The sequence below is a fragment of the Prinia subflava genome, chromosome 2 (genome assembly GCF_021018805.1).
Source record: "Prinia subflava isolate CZ2003 ecotype Zambia chromosome 2, Cam_Psub_1.2, whole genome shotgun sequence".
NCBI lineage: Eukaryota > Metazoa > Chordata > Aves > Passeriformes > Cisticolidae > Prinia > Prinia subflava.
This window is the reverse complement of record NC_086248.1, coordinates 24,991,516-25,010,838: the sequence shown is the minus strand read 5'-3', so window position 1 is coordinate 25,010,838 and position 19,323 is coordinate 24,991,516. Positions and strand designations below refer to the sequence as shown.

The window sequence follows — 19,323 nt, the reverse complement described above, 5'->3', positions numbered from 1 at the left end:
ACAGTGTGGGGATCCGAGTGGAAGATTTGGAGCCATCTTCTTGACTCTTCATCACTTGTGTCTAGCATGCTGGGGTCTGGGGTCAGGATTCAAGATTTACAGTATTAAAAGCTGGCTTTTCCTGGCAGTGGTGCAGAGATTCCCCAAGGCACTAGACTGCAAAGCATAAGCTTGCTAGAAAAGGATGATACGAAAATATCTGATGCTTATGTTAAGGAGAATGGAGCTTTCCTTACCACAAACATCATAGTATACATGCCAGAAGATGAAGTTCAGAAGACAAATCCCTCTGAAACTGCCTTATATTCACTCTGTCTCCTTTTCACTGGTGAAGCCATTTTGCTTTTCTTGTTTAAGTTTTGTCAGATGCACCTCAGCCATTCAGTGTTTCCCACGTCTTCCTTAAAGAATCTTTTCTCATGCCCAAATTACCATATCTGCCACACTCACCCGGGTATATAGCAAAAAGTTGCCCGAGGGAACATGTAACCTACTTTGTGTGTGGACCTTGTATAACGTCGGGCTTACAATTCTGTGATTTTATTGAAATGCCACAAGAACTGTTGTGAAATTCTAAGGGCTCAGTAGATCCCACACACCTGTCCAGGGACCCCCGTCTACATCCAGTATTTGTGGTACTATGTGTTTTAAAAAAGGCTGAATGTGGCAGTAAAGAGCAATGAAGTACTTATATTTGTTTCTTATAAGTTAAAAGAATTTGTTATATGTGTTGAAAGACAAGAGTTGCCCAAGTGATAGTTAAGAGAGAGGTGATTTTTCAAGCTTTTCCTGAAGTGTCAGTGTAGGATCTCTTGAGGAGCACAAGATCTTTTAGGAGAAATGATCTGGTATTTTGAGTGTGAACATACTTGCTCACATCAGTTGCCCAAATCCAGCGTTTTAGATGCACATCTGCTGCTGAGAGTATTGGAAGAAATTTCTTATTATGTTGCCCTGTACCAGTATGACTGGCACAGTATGTACTAAATAATTAATCCCCACAGTGGTTGCCAGCCAGTAGCAGAACTAAGACAGATGCATAAGGTGTACTTCTGGTTTTCCTGTTTTGACAGCTCTGTGCCAGTTTTTTCATATCCAGTGTGAGTTCATCTCTGAAGTGTCCGTGATTTCTAGAAAGATAATCTGGGGAAGCTGTTTGTCTTTGTAACACTTAGGAAACCTCAGAGCATATAAAAGAAACAGAAGGTTAACAAATGCGTTCTGTGAGAGACAGAGTAGCAGGATAACAAAATTATCTTGCATCTAATGGATTAAAAAAAGCAGACAGAACAGAAATGGTGGTATTTTCTCACCCTTCAATACAGATACCTGCACATTGGGCAAATCCCCTGAATTTTATGTTGAAAAGAGTGTCAACATTGACTTAGTGCTGCACAAACTGTTCTTTAACTGTGCTGGTGCAGTGTTGGAGTCCAGGATATCCCTCTGGCCACCCTGGAGGGTTTGGAGACCAGACAGGGGGGTCTGGGATCTGTACAGGGGGGTCAGTTAGACCCACACAGATCCCAGGAGGACACTGACTCTGATTCCTGTCCATGGGAGTGAACACTCACATGCAGGAAGAATCACAAACCCTAAGAATTTAAAATAAGTAGTAGCTGGTTTATTATAGAATATAAATATAGAAATTAGGATTCTTAGTATATGGGGCTGAAGAGGCAAGATGGAGGAATTGGGGAGTGGCCCCTGTCCTCCTTGTCCTTGCTCTCGTCCCCCATCTTGTGCTGAGTTGGATTTTAGAGATTGGTTTAGAGTAGAACTGACATGTTAGCATAGGTAGTAGGTATTGGTACAATTTTGTAAATAAAAAGTACTTTGTGGACAGTGGTTGGGTCAAGGGTACTGTACATAAGGTGCGGGCCTCTCTGATCCGCCCAGTCCGCCGCGTGTCCTGCTCTGCTGGGGATGCCTTGCAAAGCTGGACAAGAACTGATAGATAATTAAGAATAAACAGCCTTGATAACATGAACTGCTGGACTCAACTTGTCGTCTCTGGCTTCGGTGTGTAACACTTAGGGCGAAGAGAAGACTGCAAACCTTATTACCTCTGGGAACAGCAACCCAGAGAAAACTCCCAGGGAACAGCAACCTTGGGGGAAACCTTATTACCTTGGGGAACAGCAACCCCAAGGAGAATCTCAGGGAATCATAACCCTGAGAGTGCAGTGTCTTTGAGATGTGCACCACATTCCCCTGTCCTTAACCTTATGTCCTCCTGTGCCTCTGGCCACCAGCCTTGCTGTGGATCTCTTCTGGCTGGGGATTCTGCTCTCCAAAGAGAAGTGGAAGGTGACATGTCCTGGGTGGTGGGGCAGGCAGTTCTCTCACAGGGTTTTGCCATAAAGAAAACTTGCCTACTTTTAACAGGAAGAGTTTAGCACTCAGTGTGATATAGTTCTTTGAATATAAAAATAACAAGTGGGTTAAAGATTAAAGATTCTTATGTTTCTCAACTTTCAAGCATTTATCCTAATCGAATTGTGTATCAGGGATATAAATTGTTTGTATGGCTTCCGTTTTCTTTCCTTTCACCAGATATCTAGTCGGAGAACACCTGTTCCTTTTCTTTGTTCAGCTTAGCAGTACTTCAATATTATCAGAGATTTTATTTTTTATATTAATTGCTTGCAGGATTTAAAAAATAGTATCATTAAAATGATACTATTTTGTGTAGTGTGTGAGGGTGTAAAGCTTATGTGTATGTATTGGAGTACTGGATTGTAACTTGGCTGTGTTTATAGAGTCCATGTAAGCGTTTTGGAAAATACGTGTTATAATTCCTCATGGAACAGTCTTCTTCATGACTTGTTCTGGCTAGTCTTCAGCACAAGCATAAATATGTTCTGATGCTATTCTCAATTAAGATGATGGTGTTTGTGAAAACAGATTGCAGGGTAATTTCACTTTTAAAAATTGGAGTAAGAAAAATTGAACTAAAAAGCACATATGAAACTAATCTTAGGTATGGAGACAGTTATTTATGCCACAGGATGAATCTCAAAATTCCCCCAAAATTGTTGGGGGAATCAAACCTAGTTGTTTTATTAAGTTGAAGATCTGGGTCAATTCTTGCTGCCCTCATCATACACACATGTTGGCAGTCAGAGTGTGTCCCATAGATCTCATATTGGAAGTGCAACTCATCTCTAGCAGAGGTGAGGAGGAAGAAAATTTCTGATGTTGTATTTTGTCTTAAGGTTAGGAGGTTTCTGATCTGGTGGTTCAACAGGAACACCAGGGAGCTGACATTAAACTGTAGCTGGAAAGCCCTCTGCCTCTGTCCTAGCAAGCCAAAAATCTCTGATTCTGAAAAATTAGGTCCTTTGTGTCACATTCATAGAGCAGCTGGCTGAAATTGCCTAAGACTTTTCAGATAAAGTTGTATTTAAGCTGGTAAGAATCAAGAAGGTGGCCTATGGACAGATCTCTCCTGGATTTGTTGTGGCTGTCAGTAAAGGTGGATGTTCCAGCTGTCTCTCTTGTCATTGCAGCCCCTCACTTGATCAATCCAATGTCACAGTTCTTTGGTACAGTGTCTAAGGTGGATATGTGAATTGTTGGGAAAACTCACTAAGTACTGGGAACCCTGAGGTGATTAACATGCTGTTAATTGGTGGATGGTATGCTTTGATTAGGAAGTGTGTTACTTTCGCCCTGACACCAGTGGACATGCATGCTGCTGCTAACATATATTGGTTGTGCATTGTTTAACAATTCATTGGATCCAGCTATTGTTGTCATAGTGGTCATTATTTAGGTCCAAATGGGAGAGTATCTGATATTGTTTCAATTGTCAGATACTGATTTTTTCATTGATATGTGCACTCATTATCTGTAACTTAATACAGTTTTTCTTTTCATTTAAGTGTAATGAAACTGTTCAAGTGCAGACACAAATGTGAATTTTGTCTATTACAAGTAATTTGCATTTGTAAATTTGTCATGAAAGTGAAGAAATTTAAAAAAGCAATACTGAAGTATACTTTAGCTGTATTTTAAAAGATATGTATTAATATGAGCATGAATTCTCAGGTATAAACCGGGATCTTGTATTTGTTTTGTGCATTTATCTGTGCAGGTTCGAAAGCATGTGAATGACCTATATGAAGACCTAAGAGATGGACATAACTTAATCTCACTTCTAGAAGTCCTTTCTGGAGACACCTTGGTAAGCTTCTAGATCATAATACAATGGTTTCAGATGCATTTTCTCTGTTTGTTGACTCCTTGTGTATTGACTGCTGTAGATTTCTTTGATATTTTCTTTAATCTGTGACCCGATACCAAAGACACAAGTTGTATTTCTCTTGGTAAATGTGCTGGTGTGACTTCTGTGGGGGAGTGCAATCTGTTCTCTTCGTTTCCTGTGCTTAGTGAGACTTCCTTTCTTAATAGGGTAATGCACTATTTCTTCTGCTCTTTCCTTTTCTTTCTGATTTTTGTTTTAACAAGTATTGGATGCTTAATATCTTTTTGCATTTAAGGGAGTAACTTACAAATAACAAGGATCAAATGTCCCTGAAATTGTCTAACACGCTCCTCAGGTGTCATTTCCTTTCTTTGTGAGCATTACTTCCCTTGCTTGGTATTTGTTCTCTTCATTATGTTCTTCTTTTCATGCTCTTCTTTTCATTTGTGGTCTGTCTTGTGTTTTTGCTGTCCTGTCTCCTGTCTGTTGTATTCATTAGCCAAGAGAGCGAGATTTTTTGAAGACCTTACGGTTGGTGAGTTCTACAGAAGCATGCGCAAATGAACAGCATGAGGATGTGGAGGATGAGGATAAGGGGGTAGGTGCCGACCCCCATAACTGTACTAATGTAGTGTTTGAAGTGTGGTGTCTGCTAATGTGAATTCTTAGTTTGGTGTGCTGCAGTAGTGGGCTGTAGAAGGGACAAAAGAACTTTTGTTGATAAACCAGGATACGTGTGTTTATGGTGGAGGTATGGTAAAGACAAATTTTTATTCAGTCTTTTTTTGAACAGCTAAAATGCAAACGTTCAAGAGTTCTATTTGATTTCTTTCATTAAACTGTACAAAACCATGGTACAAAAGTATACTGGACAACACCATCAAGAAACTATAAAGTATTTTTTAATAATTTTTTAAAATAATAGATAGGGTAATACCATAATTCTATGAAACTAAAACTTTTTTTAACTTGCAAACAGTGTTGTCCATATGCAAGTAATTTAGACAAGGACTTGAAGGTTCTTCTTAGTGAAATCAATGGCAAAAAATTGATTTGTCTTAATTAGAAGCACCAGTTTACTATGTGCAAGGTGTGTGTGCCATGATATTGGATAATACCTTGAAATAAGGTAATCCAGTGTGCAGATCTCTTTGTTAGAATTTATCATATGTAGTAGTGATTTTTGTCAAAGCAGGTAGATTAGAAGCTGAGCGACAGCTTTGTGTTGTGGCTACTAAAAATACAGATCATTTGCAGGGTTTATCTTTCTTGCAACAAATGCTGAATTATTGATTCTGTGTTTTGCGCATCCAGAAGGGAAATATCTACTCATAAAGTGTAAAATGTTGGGTGCTTGTTAGTCTGAGTGAGCTGTTCCATGCATTTTTAGACTTTGCATTTTGGCATTTGTTAAAGCAACTTGCTGTCATAGGGCCTCCCTGGCTCCCGTGTGTTGTGCTGCAGTTGTGATTTCAGTGGAATTTGCCTGCTTTTTTTCTGGAGTGCAGCATCAATCAAAATGCTGCATTGTTTTATAAAAAAATATTTCCCCTCTGAGATGCTAATTGTGTATTTTGGGTTTTACTATACCTTCCTTGTTGTGGAAAACCAAGTTCCAGGTCTGCAGTCCTTCATTCCATCCGTGGAAGCTACTTGATAACAAGGCCTGTAGTGCTTGATCTTGAGTTATTGGTGTGAAAAACAAGGGGCTAAATAGAAGATTCTGTAATGGAAATTAAAATTATTTTTGTTTCAGTTTATGCTTCTTATTCAACTTCATTTTCCTGTGTTTCTTTTTGGCAAGCATCTGATACTCCATAGGGGAAAAAAGGCAGTTGAGGAAGGCTTGGGCTAATCTGTGTGTTTCACAGTGCTTGTCTGAGGAAATGCTCATTTTCATGGCTCATCCCTAGCAGTTATAGTCTGCTTCAGTTTATTGCTGTGAAAGTTTGTGAAAAAGCTGAAATAAGGAAGAATAGAAGGACTTGGATATGATGTTGATGGTATAAATTTAACTGCTTTCCCATGATGATCTGTGACAGCTAAGTATGCGTTTTCTGTGTGATTCCTCTTCTTGGTGATTTTACACTAACTGCATGCAGTTTTGCCATGTTTCCATTAACACACCGCTTGTTTTTATTTTACAGTTTCTTTTTGATAGTTCTGACTTTGCTTTGAGGGGAGTGACTTGTTAGTGTTTTTCATGCTTTAAAGTTTTCTACCCAAGTCAAGAGTTTAAACTTACACTCTAGAACTGTTTATGTATATTATTCTGTTTGGAGGAAGATACTATCTTTATGAGGTGCTTTAAATAAATATGTATAGATATCATAATGATTATGCAGTCATACCATTAAGCCATGAAGTTCCATACAGAGGTAAGATTTTCCATCACAGAATTGACCAGAACGATGTAAAGGTCCATGACATTACTTATGTTTTGTTTTGCTTAATACACTTGTAAATATTTTATAATGATGTATTCCAGTTTGGTTTCTGTAGGTAGTAGCCCTCTTGGCCTCAATAGTACTTTACAGGGAACAGCTAGCAGCCTGCATGGATCAAAGTTGCAGTTGGGGACCACTGATCTCTCTTGCCACCCACTCTACTAAAAAATAACTAGTTAAAATAATAGTTAAAGCACACTTTCCCACCAAAGGTATTGACTTCATTAAAGCTGCAGTGCTTCAAATGTTCTACCTGGTGTATTTAAATCAGACTGTTTGTTCTTTTGCCTGATGAGAAAATCTCACAAATACCGTTTTCCGCTTGTAGCCCCGAGAAAAGGGTCGGATGCGTTTTCACAGACTGCAGAACGTCCAAATTGCACTTGACTATTTGAAAAGGCGCCAGGTATGATGAAAATAATAATAATAAAAAAATAATGAATGCAAATTTTATTTATGTCCCATATAGCTAATAAATATATTTGACCTGCTTTGTCTCTTGTGCATGTTGTCTAACAGCTACTCCTGTAGGCTCAGATTTATGTTATGCTGGAGTTGTCTAAGAGAGATAAGGGAAAGGTGGTTTTACACCACCCTTCCCTGTGCAATAACAACACATTCCATGTGCTATTGAAGAGGAGAAAATCATGGGTGACATCCTTAGGAGTTGCTTATAGTAAATTTAACTGTCTTTCATGCTGCCCAGACACTAGCTGGTGTGCAGTTTTGTTCACAATCTAATTTTTAGTGCAAAATGCCAATTCAAATATATTAAAATGTTTTAAGGGAGTTCCTTGTTTTGATTGTATTTTTTTTTGGGAAAACTTTCTCAAACTTTGATCCTGATTAAAGCAAAACTGGTCTTTTTAGAACAATTAAAGAGGTATCAGAGTCACCTGGGCACTGTGGAAGATTCAGGCTTAATTTCAATTTTATCTCCTTTTAGCCAGACACTTGAAATCCACACTTGTATTTCTGCTACTATGAATTTCTTTCTACTTTTCAATATCTTTGAAACACTTAAAGAAGCCTTGATTTCTCCCCTTACAAAATAGCAATTTAAAAAAAATCCAAAACATGGAAGGGAAAAACTGTTCCTCCTTATCCATTACATCCTAATGAATTGGCACTGAAAATCTGCTTTCTGATTGGGTGATTAAAAAAAAATTAGATTGTTTTTGTTAGTTCAAAGGTTTGAGAGAATATGAGGTAGCAAACCATAAACAGCTACTCAGTTTTGTTATGAAAACGGATGTCATTTTGCATTTTGAAATTTCAAACTTGCCATTTGGGTCACTGAATGGTGTGTGCACTGAGAACAAAATCCTCCCATGCTGAGTTTAAAGCAAACTTTTCCTGTTAACCTATGTGAGCCACTGAACAAGTTCACTACAAAGTAAATGAATGGCTACTTGATAGTCTCAACAGCATTTTTATGCAGCTGGACCTCAGGACTTGTGCTGCACCATGCCTTATTTATGCATGGCAGACCACCGTGTTTTAAAATGTAGGAGGTGTAGAGCTGTGTCATCCTCATGTTTATGAACATGCACGTGCTGCTGTCGGTTGTGATCTGAGGAATTCTGTGCTCTCTTTAGCCTGGCAGCTTTGTGAAGATGGCTGTTTTCTAGTGTACAAAATGGTTGTAGGGCTTTGGTCTTGGCAAATTGTCAGTGGGGCTTGCAGTTGATTAAAGTTTCAGCCCTCTAGTAGGTGTTTCTAAACTGTATTTAGGAGTTAACTGGTTCAGGTTGGCTGTGTAACCTCCAAGTACAATGATTTATTGTGATTGTAGGGCAGAGAGAACCTGTCTATTGATAATTTTGAAGCCTGATTTGAGAAATGAACAAACAACAAACTGTGAAATACACTTTCTTGCAGAGAGTGTGGTTTGGCGCTTTTTTTCCTTCCAAATAGTTAAGGTTATGTCTGCAGATCAAAAGAAGGACATGCCTTTGCTTGTTCAGTTGATAACAGGGCATATGTTGAAAAGCATGTGCATGAAGCTGTACTAATGTAAGCATAAAATGTCTTTTAGCTGAGTCATCTTTAACTGTTAGGCTATATGGATGCATAATACATATAGAGAAATTAAATATATTAATAAAATTGGGAAAAAACCCCACAGAACTCACTTTGGCTGTAATAACAGCAGCTCTTGTTTTAATCCTATTAACCATTTGTTTATAGCACTATGAATGAGTACAGCATCAGAAACTATAATAGTTATTAACTTTTTTAAGCCATTGTTTACTTAAATGTGATACTAGTTCCTAGTTTTGTCAAGCCAGAGCTGTGTTTTAGCAGGCCAGTTCTCCTGCTGCTGAATCCTCATTTAAGTGCAGGAAAGCGTGGGGAGGAAGAATGGCAGCAATAACTTCCCAGTGTCAGCACTGCCTTGGGACTGATACAGCAGCTACAGATCATTGTATTCATGTTATCCTTCTCTCCTGTGTTGTGTCTTCCCCTTTTGTCAAGAGCCAAGGCAAAGGGTATTTGGCATGGGGAGTATATCTGCCAGCCTAGTGACAGCTGAGGAATTTCCTCATCCCAGTGTGAGTGGGAGAGGGCAATTCCTGGCAGGCTGCTTACAGGCAGAGTGCAATTCCTTTCTGCTTTTGAGAATTAAAAAACACAGCAGAGTAGGCTCAGGAAGTGGGTAGTGCATCCTTTGCAGTCCTGCCTGTGTAATGCAGTATGTATTTGTGGCATGTTTATTTCAATTTTGCCTGTATTTTCTTTCTGTGATGGCAGGTGAAACTGGTTAACATCAGAAATGATGATATAACAGATGGGAATCCCAAATTGACTTTGGGGTTGATATGGACCATAATTTTGCACTTTCAGGTAAGCCTAGTTTTGCTTGACTGTATGTTTTTGGTCAGATTCTTACATAGTTGCTAGGAATGTTGACTTAGACAGGACTCCATAGATTTTGTGTCTTCTCTAATGTGTTTCTGAGGGTTTTGATGATGTATTTCATGATGCAAACCGAATCTCAAGATTTTATTTGCTAATTTCCTGCTGTTTCCTGTGAGAGAAAAATAGCTTCAGTTTTCAACATCATTAAAGACAGTAATTGATGTATTCCTTCCAGCATTTGGACATATCCTTCTTGTTTTATTCTACAGACTTCTTTTGATGAGTATTAAAATAGATTGAAAAGTTTTGAATATTTTTTTCATTGAGGATCTGCTGCTATGAGTATTTTAGCAAGCCTCTCAGCCTCTTCCAGCAGTTCCTCCCACGTCAGGATTTGTTTCTCGTTGCAGCGATGGTGGCGTGGGTCACACTAGGTGGCACTCTGGTTGTTGTACACTGGGGGGATTGTGTGCAGTATAATGCAGCCTTACAGCGTGTGGTGTTGGATTGCTCCTCAAAAGGAGGCTTGCATAATGGCCCTGGCTGTAGATGATGTAATTCAGATGACAGATAATTCCCATTTAGTGACTGCAGCATTGTTAGTGATGAACTCCCTGCTGGGCAGGCATTTTAAATGATCAGAAACTTGCAAGATCACACAGAAAAAGCATGATTCTCTTGGGAGTATTCCACACTGTATTTATGACTGAAAAAAATCCTTTAAAAAATCCAGAAAAGCTTCTAGGATCTAATAAGCCCTTCTGCAAATCCTAGTGATAAGCAAAGACATGAACAGGGCCAATAGTACCCGGATACAATCGGGGTGCACATCTTAGCCTGGACCAGCACACAGAATAAAGGAGAAACCACTAGCAAGGACCTGGAGTTCCCTCAGCTCCCCTTGTCACATCAGTCTTTGCTCCCACATGGTTATATAGAGAAAAAAAGGCTGGGTTTAAATATATTTAAGCATGACCTACAGAATTAGGCTGGGATTGAAAGTTGCTCTATTTTAAGAAATAAAATTATTAACAGCTTACTAATAGAAGCTGTTAGTGAAAGTGAAACCTTTACTTGATGTGTATTTTATATTTCTGAACCTGATTATGAGGCTTTTGCAGAATGAAATTTTTAGTTTTTCTCATTAGATGAAGCACAGGACATCTGGCACAATTTTATGTGCTTGTAAAAAGTGATGAACGTTAGTGCTACTAGTGTAAAAAATGGATGAAAAGGAAAACCAATTTATATAAATCACCTTCTGTAGGTGAACTGGTACGGCAAGGATTTTCCCCAGTAAGGTAGTCAGCTCCATATGAAATATGTTGAAGCATTTAAATTGTAGCCAAAACACACTTCACTGTGTCCTAACCCAAATAACTACCAACTAAATATCTGCAAGTACAATTCAGGTCTTGTAGGTCTGGCAGAGTAGAATTTCAGCTGGAGGAGAACTACAGCGCTCATCTAGTGGGACTGTCTGAGCAATTCAGGGCTGACTGAAAGTTCAAGCATGCTGCTTAGGGCATTCTCCAAAGGCATCTTAAACAGACAGGCTTGGGGCACTGAGCACTGGTCTAGGAAGCCTGTCCCAATGTCTGACCACCCTCAAGGAAGAGAAATGCTTCCTGATGTCCAGTCTAAACCTCCCCTGCACAGTTTTGAAGTATTCCCTGGTGTCCAGTGACTGGATACCAGGGAGAAGAGAATCGGAATGGTTTGGGTTGGAAGGGAGTGTTGAGAATTTTCTTATTCCAACCTCCCTGCTGGGGGCAGGGACACCTGCAATTAGATCAGATTGCTCAGAACTCCATCCAACCTGGCTTTGAACACTCCCAGGAATGGGGCATCCTAACAACACCCCTGGGATCTGTTCCATGATCTTCCCAGGCACCGAAGAGAGGCTGGCAGCTTGATTGTTCCCACCACTGTCTTTTCTTCCATTTCTAAACATGGGTTCCCTTTTAAAGAGCTCAGTGCCTCCCTCTAGTTTTCCAAAGAGCAGTGAGGTCACTCTTCAGCCTCCCTTTCTCCAAACCAGACAAAGTCCTCAGGTGCTCCATTTAGGACATACTTTTTATCTCTGCCACCAGCTTTGTTGTCCTTCTCTGGACATATTCAAGGACCTTCATACCCTTCTTAAACTGTGGGGACCAGAACTGCACACAGTTCTCAGAGTGAGGCTGCACCAGCACTGAGTACAGCAGGAAAATTGCCTCTCCTTACTGGCTGTTTTGGCTGTGTTTGATGCCCCCCAGTAGGGGTTTGCCATGTTGATGACCTCCTTTTTCAAAATAATATCTTAAAAAATCGGTGAAAAAGTAATTTTAAGGATGACTACTGGTGCTTGACTAAATATTAAGCCTCTTTAATAAACATGAAGTAACTGAAGAACAGGATGTTCAAAAAATATAAAAAAATATATATTTTGCTACTAATGGCTGTAGTATGTCTACACTGAATACAGAAGGAATTTGTAAAGTGGTGTAAGACACAAGCCATGCACTAGTCTGTGCATGCATGACAGTTGTGCTATGCCACTTTCTTTGAAGAATATGGCAATTTGGTGTCTTTGTCACCTGCATATGACTTCTTCAGGTTCAGAAGTATGTCCATACTTGGACCTCAAGTTGGTTTTTTTCTTCACTTAGATTTAAAATGAGGGAAAATTCTGAACAGAAAAGTGTACCAGTGGAGTCCTCACCAAGGGATAAAGCTTTGTGCTAATAACTGTGTTTATGCATGGAGTAGGTCCATAGCTATCGGGAAAGTTGTGATGAGATTCAGTTTGAAGTTAAGACACCTAAATCCGTGTGCTTGTGGGGAGCTATGTTCTTATGCAATTGTCTAAATTGTCCCTTTAATCTGATAATCAGAAGGATAGAGTTTTAGTCTGCACGGTTAGCACAGCCCAGACAGTGAGTCAACTAACTAGCTACTAGAGGTTCACTCAACTAAACATAAACATCTGTGTTGCTGGAGATTTGAGACACCCATGTGAGTATGAGAAGCATGACGTGGGTCTTATGGGAAACCCACTCTCATCTGGGGAGAGACAGATCAGGCAGGATCAGCCGCTTCTTAAATGACGGTAAACATGTTTAGCAAGGGATTTGAGGCTTGTAGGGCTAGGCAGTACAGGGGGTGAGGCTGATGGAGTGATTCACTTAAACACCTGTGGAGCTGTTCACTTGTCCAGCATAGTTGCTGTGTGTGTTCTGAGATGACACCTCATATCCAAAAGCATTTGCAGTGGGAAGCAGGTTTCCTTAGGTCTTGAGGTCTAAATGCTCCATATGGATATCTCAGGTATTTTAAAGTGTCTCAAATGTTCTAGATGGTCAATTGCCTTTCTTATTTCTCTGCTTCAGAGTGTGAAACATTGCTGTTGATTGAACAACTATATAGGGCTTTTGATTCAGTCTCCTAAAGAAAGGTGACGTTTGAGTGATATCTGAGGTGTCCTAGAGTATGCAGGACATGTGTGTGGAGTTCTCTGGTGAGACACCAGACCTGTGAGAGACTCATGATCTTCTAGATCTGCAGCTGGAAGTTAGCTGAGATATTGCAGGATATCTCAAAGTGCTGCAGAAGCCCATGCTGAGGAAACTGAATCCTGCACCCACTGCATCAAGTGATCTCTTCAAAACCTAGCCTGTGTGTAAACATGAGGATCTAGACACTTAAGTGGGGGTCTTTTAACCTGAATTACCCCTTAATTTTCCCAGCCTTTGCAGAAGTAATTATTTTCTCAGTGAGCATAAGAAGCTTTTTGTTGTGTGATATTACTGGCCTTGCTACACATCAGTTATGTGTATTCTAATAACACTGCAAGCTGGGAAGTAGTCAAGGTGCCAGAGATTTTTTTTTGGCTGTTGTTTGTGGCTTATTGTTTCTCTGAGTCATGGTCCTTATCTGAAGGGTATTATTTACTCAAAATAGGAAATCCCTCTGATTATTGGAATGAATTTAGGAATGATTTAGGGGAAAGACATGATTAAAAAAATATAATACACATTTGAGGATTATGTTTCTCTTGCATCTGAATTATATCTGGAGATGGTTATGGATTTGTGAATTAGTACACATAACTAGATAAATATAAATGTTACTCTAAGTTACAGCACTGAAATCTGCAGCTGCACAAGTCCAGAAAGTATCCATTCTTCTGTGTCCCAAGTAATTACATAATAATACTGAAAAGCTGGAATGGGAAATCTGGTGGATTATTAAACTAAGAAAATAATTTGTTCTGTGGGTATTGAAAAACCCCAGTGCATGTATGTTACTAGGATTTATGCAAGCTTTCAATGTACGTATTTCATATGCTTTTAATAGTAGGTGGCTTAGTTTAAATTCAGTTTCATAATGTAATAACTGTTATAAGTTACTTTTCTGGCACCTGTAGGACATGCTCAATCAGATTATAGATTATATTTCATATAATCATAGGCTGTATGTATAAATATCCAAATTAATACTTTAATGGACTCCTTCTTCAACATCCAATACATTCTCCCTGACAATATTGGAGATGAGCAACTATAAATGAAAGCAGAATTTGTCCTCATAGTCATTACAATTTTAGTAAGATTTAAATTCTGTGAAAACTGGTGATCATTTCTTTTCAAACCACTGCAAACATTCTTAAATGTTAAATGTTTAAAATCACTTGCAGTTGGTTGCAGTTGTTTAAAATCACTTGCAGTTGGAAAAAAACATGCTGAAACAAAGGAAAACTTTGAACTTACATCTAACTAAAAGTAGGCCTTTGTGAACTCAGACCTTAAAAAAAAAAATCAGTAAGTTCTAAGTAATGACTCAATAGACTTCTTCTATTTCAGTTTCATTATCATTTTTCAGCTCAGGAACTGCCTTTAAGCACTTTTCCTCCCACTCTGCCCTGCTCTTTGCTGTCAGACTTCTGCAGGATGCTGGTTTGCAGGGTTCTGGTCAGTGATGATTTTGTCCAGGTGTTACAGTACTGTCCAGCCCTCTCCAGCCACATGGGCATTTTCTCTCAGGCCTCCTTTGGCCCATGTAACTTCTTTACATTTCTCTTGCCAGCCAGCAAGTACCTCTTTTTTTTTTTTTGTGGCTGACTCCCAATAAACCTTTAAGAAAAAATCACTTTTGATTATTCTGCCCCCAAGCAGTCCATAGACTGTTCATTTGGTCCAGCATCAGCATTTAAACTTTTATCAGTGTTGGAGAAAAGGTGAGCCAGGTGGATTTGTGAGGCTGTGGCCTTCATACAGGATGGCCAGAGGAGGAGGCAGCTCAGCTGTGGTGGCCCGTTTCAGTAAAGGATGTGCAGCAGACAGAGGGACATCTCACGGTAGGATCACCATTCAGTAGACACGCTGCCTGCTTTCTTGAGGTGGCCATGAGGGGTCAGGAGAGCTGGGTCTGGCCTTCAGTCACTGTTCTGGCAACCATTCCTGGTGCTGCCTGAGCTGTGTGCCTTGCAGTCCAAGGACTGAAATTTACTCTGTCTCTGCTTTAAAATAACCAGAACAGCTCAAGGTCTGATCTTCTTAAAGATTTAAAAATGGAAGTATGTGGCCAGTTGTCCCATCTGTGACTATAAGTGATTGTAGGATAAAGTCTATTCCACGTGATAGCTGCATTGTCTGTCATTAGACAATGCAGCAGCATTACCTGTCCTTCAGCATTTGTTAGGGTATACTCTTGTGATATTTAATTTCTCAGCTGAACTCCTAGTTGTTTCCTCTGCAATTCTTCAGTGATTTATAAAAAAATAATGAAATTCCTAAGTCTTAGTTAAGAAAATGAGTGTGGAATTCTTGAAATTTCTGGGACTCATCTGAATCACAGCAAGGGTGAGAGAAGCATGAAGTCTCTGTCATTAATGCCATAAAATCACCAATAAGGAGCAAGTTCCTCTTTTGTAAGCCATCTCACTGGATATAAAACCTCTCCTGTTGGTGGTTGTGACTTGGTAGTTGACCACCTCTTTCAGAGTCTGAGGACTCAAACAGCTCCAAACCTTTTGTTTGTGCTGGCAAGCCTTTATTTTTAACATTGCTTTCTCTCTTGTGCCACTTTAATTTTCACTTTCTCTTTGGCTTATGTTTATCTCTCTGTTATTCTGCATGTGACCTTAGGGCTGTGCAACATAATGCTTGCTGGTTATCTGGTATGCTGTTTTAGTGTCGTGAAATGACATGTCCCATTTGTGCTAAACGCTCCATTGCTTCTGCTGTGTTGTATAAACACACAAAAAAGAGGGAAAAGGGATCTTAGATCCAGGAGCACCTGAAATGCATTACTAATATGGTTTTGATAAAACATACCTGGCATGGTTTGATTAGATAAGTAGAATAAGTTCTCCTGTACAATAACTGCTAATATATGAGACAAATGATAAAGCATAAATTAGCAGTGCACATAGGGTATCATCATTTTGCAGACTAAGAAATACACTAACAAATACGCAATGTTCAACAACATTGCCATTTTTATGTGTTATGCACCTGTCCCATGTTAAGAAATTAATGTATTTCCCAGTCACAGACATGCTTGACAAATTACAGAAATCTGTGGTTAAATGCAAACCCATACAAATCTGCATGAGCTATTTCATGTTTCAGTGTTAATCATTTGCTTTCCATGTCCTAATCTCAACCTCTTGTTTGTGATTAAGCAGCCTCTAAGGCAGGTCAAGTTGCACAGAAGTGTTGGTCTAATCCTTTATTCATGTTAGACTTCTTCGGGGTTTTCGTGCCAGAAGAAGTCTGTTGTTAATCTCCCCATGACACTTTGCAGTATTGATGGATATACATTTGTACCTTTTACATGTTTTGTTTAAGAAAATACCAACAAAAAAACCCAACAAAAGTATCCAGATAAAGAAACACAGCAATCCCTGGTGGTAGTTTTAACAGCTTTCATCATCTGGATCTCTGGCTTAAACTGGTGCTGAGCTTCCATTCAGGTCTAGTCAGATGTCCAAGACAAAACCCTTGATGTGTCATCATCATTATGTTGTGGTGGCTCTCACAGGCTTCAGTGGTAGTCTATTTTGATGTCTTAGAATATCATCTATCTATGATCTAGGTGACAGGTTTTGGAAGAAATTTCTGTTTCCCTCTTCTGAATCTGCAGTGTAATCCTGTTAACTCTGTCTCTTTCCTTGCTGAGACCAAAGTTATGACTTCATACAATTTCAGTTAGCCAAAAGTGGAAATTTTTTCTTTAGTTACTAGTACTTTCATTTATTGTCTTTGTTTATTTTGCTTAGGGTTTTTTATATAAAAAACACCAACAACTGATATAAATGCAATTTATCAATTCTGTTGTCCTTGATGTTTTCTTTGGTTCAAGATTGTGACTTAGAGGGTTAAAGTGACTATAAAGTCACTACTTGGTTCTTGGGAGAAAAGAAGAGTAGAAAGAATTGTTAATAGAGAGCTGATAGCCTTCTAAGGAGCAGCTGGTAAGTATTGTTAAAGTGGTTATTAAGTCTCAAAAATACCTGTCTAGAAAGATAAAAAGGCATAGAGGCTGCTCATCTGCAGAGGTGTATTTGGAATGCATTTCCAAATAGAGCTACCATAGTATATGCTGAGATGGACGGGACCCTTCAGGATCATAAAGTCCAACTCCTGACCCTGCACAGGACACCCCAAGAGTCACACCCTGTGCCCGAGAGCATTGTCCAAACACTTATTGAACTCTGTCAGGCTGGTGCTGTGACCGCTTCCCTGGGGAGCCTGTTCCAGTGCCCAACCACCCTCTGGATGAAAAACCTTTTCCTAAACCTAAACCTCCCCTGGCACAACTTCAGGCCATTCCCTCAGGTCCTGTCACTGGTCACCACAGAGAAGGGATCAGTGTCTGCCCCTCCTCTTCCCATCACAAGCAGATTGTAACTGCACTGGGGTGTCACCCCTCAGTCTCCTCCTCTCCAGCCCGAATAATCTCAGTGTCCCCTCACAAGGCTTCCCCTCCAGACCCTTCACCATCCTTGTGGCTCTCTTCTAGGACAAGCTGCAGTTATACCCGGTGCATTCGTGTGAATTGACCCGGAATATGCAGAAGTAGGGTTGTTGGGAATACTGATCTTGTAAACAGTGCTTTAGAATGGATTCTTGTATTTCTGCTGTCTCTATTTTATTTTTATTATTTTTTAAAATTCTACTTCAGGGGCACCTGAGTTTTGAAAAACTTAGTTACTCTTAAGAAAAATAATCAAAATTTAAGGTATGAATGAAAGAGGATGTGGAAGATCAGGGACTGTGTAAATTACTGATTGCATTACAAAATATAATTGTCAGCTGTAAAATAAGAATAATGTGTTTCTTCTGACTTACCTTGAATTAGATATTATTTTACATTTTTGTGACAGTCAGTGTGCCACTGAATCTACAGGAATTTGGACGTAACAGAATGTACTTTAGGGACATTTTCTGTTTGAAAGAAGGTGGTATCATGGTGATTGTTAAACAGATGTAAACAGTTTGAAGGAAATACATATCAAATCACACTCCAGTAAAGCTCACTAAAATAATTTAATATAATACTGTTTAGAAACCTTGATACCCACATGTATTAATTTAAAAATGCACTTGCAATGAAAATTTAAATTTGCAGTATTTTTAGGGACATTCTTGCCCCCTGTAAAATTTGTGGAGGTAGAGTAACATTAGCAGTGTATTAGTGTAGGTTACATTAATACATTTTGAATTAGACAGTGTGAAGATTTGCAGATGTCCATTCAAATGCTGGACACTTATCTTCAATATTTTACATAATTTCTGCTTTATCAAGAAAATATTTATATATATATTTTAAGACCATTATACTACAATCTTTTTAACCATATATTATTACTAGGCATCTTGCTGTTAAACCAGAAACTGTAACTGTGTGAATTAAAATCAGCCTTGGCCCATTGCACTGTAAAGTCCTGAATCCTCTTTTCTGATGAGAGAGAAGAAAGAGAAGTATATATGTAGGCACAAGAGCTGTTTTTTGTGCAAACACAGAGATGTCATTTAGAAAAATTTTTTTAAATGTGTTTTTCTGTTAATAAAGGGGGCCCATGTCAGAACCCAACACAGACCCATATGGAAGTAAAGGCTTTAAATCAGTAAGTCCACTGGTTTTAGCTAAAAGTCACTTTTCTAAAGTAATTTTTCTAAACAGGGTAGGATACCACTTTTTCATTGTGAGTAAAGGGATCAAATGTCACAAGTGCACCTGTATGTTGAGCATGCTACAAATGCAAATACAAATTGAGGCTATGAAAGATTGCAGGCATAGAACAAATGTCTACTTTGAAAAGAAACTCATTAGCAGTGTCCCTGTACACAGCTGCCCATCTGTTACAGTATGAAATTTTCTAAGCATTACTGTCAAATTTTACCCCAGTGCCCTGAGACTAGTCAACAGTGAGCAACTGTATACTTGGTAATTCTTTGGAAGGCTCCTCCTATATCTTTGCTGTATTATTCATTCTAGATCCTGACAGTAAAATGGGCAATACTTCAGTGGAACTGGCCTCTGGGGATAAAGTCTCTGTGTCTAATTATTGCAATTCTTTTTCAAATAAGCAAGGGAAAGTCAATGGTAACACCTGATAATGCCTGGCAAGTCAACTCTGTACTTCTTTTTCAGCATAACAAACCATACACATCTGTCCTTGACCATGTGTGCTGGTTTTAGTAGATTTCACATATCTATGACAAAAACAAAGGAAAGTTAAAAGGATTTTTCCAGACCAAGTATGCTAGAGGTTAGACTTGCTTGCATTTTAAAAGTGTATATTTCAACTTTGTT

General features: G+C 39.0%; 1 protein-coding gene across 4 annotated transcripts in view; it reads left to right on the top strand.

Moving 5' to 3' along the window:
* DST (dystonin) overlaps positions 1-19,323 on the top strand; it is a 293,083-nt gene that overhangs the window by 104,478 nt on the left and 169,282 nt on the right. For all 4 annotated transcript variants that reach the window (XM_063389398.1, XM_063389397.1, XM_063389401.1 and 1 more), the window contains 3 exons: positions 4,100-4,189; positions 6,986-7,063; positions 9,412-9,504. In XM_063389398.1, the coding sequence (XP_063245468.1) occupies positions 4,100-4,189; positions 6,986-7,063; positions 9,412-9,504 (261 nt within the window). The remainder of the gene's footprint in view (positions 1-4,099; positions 4,190-6,985; positions 7,064-9,411; positions 9,505-19,323) is intronic.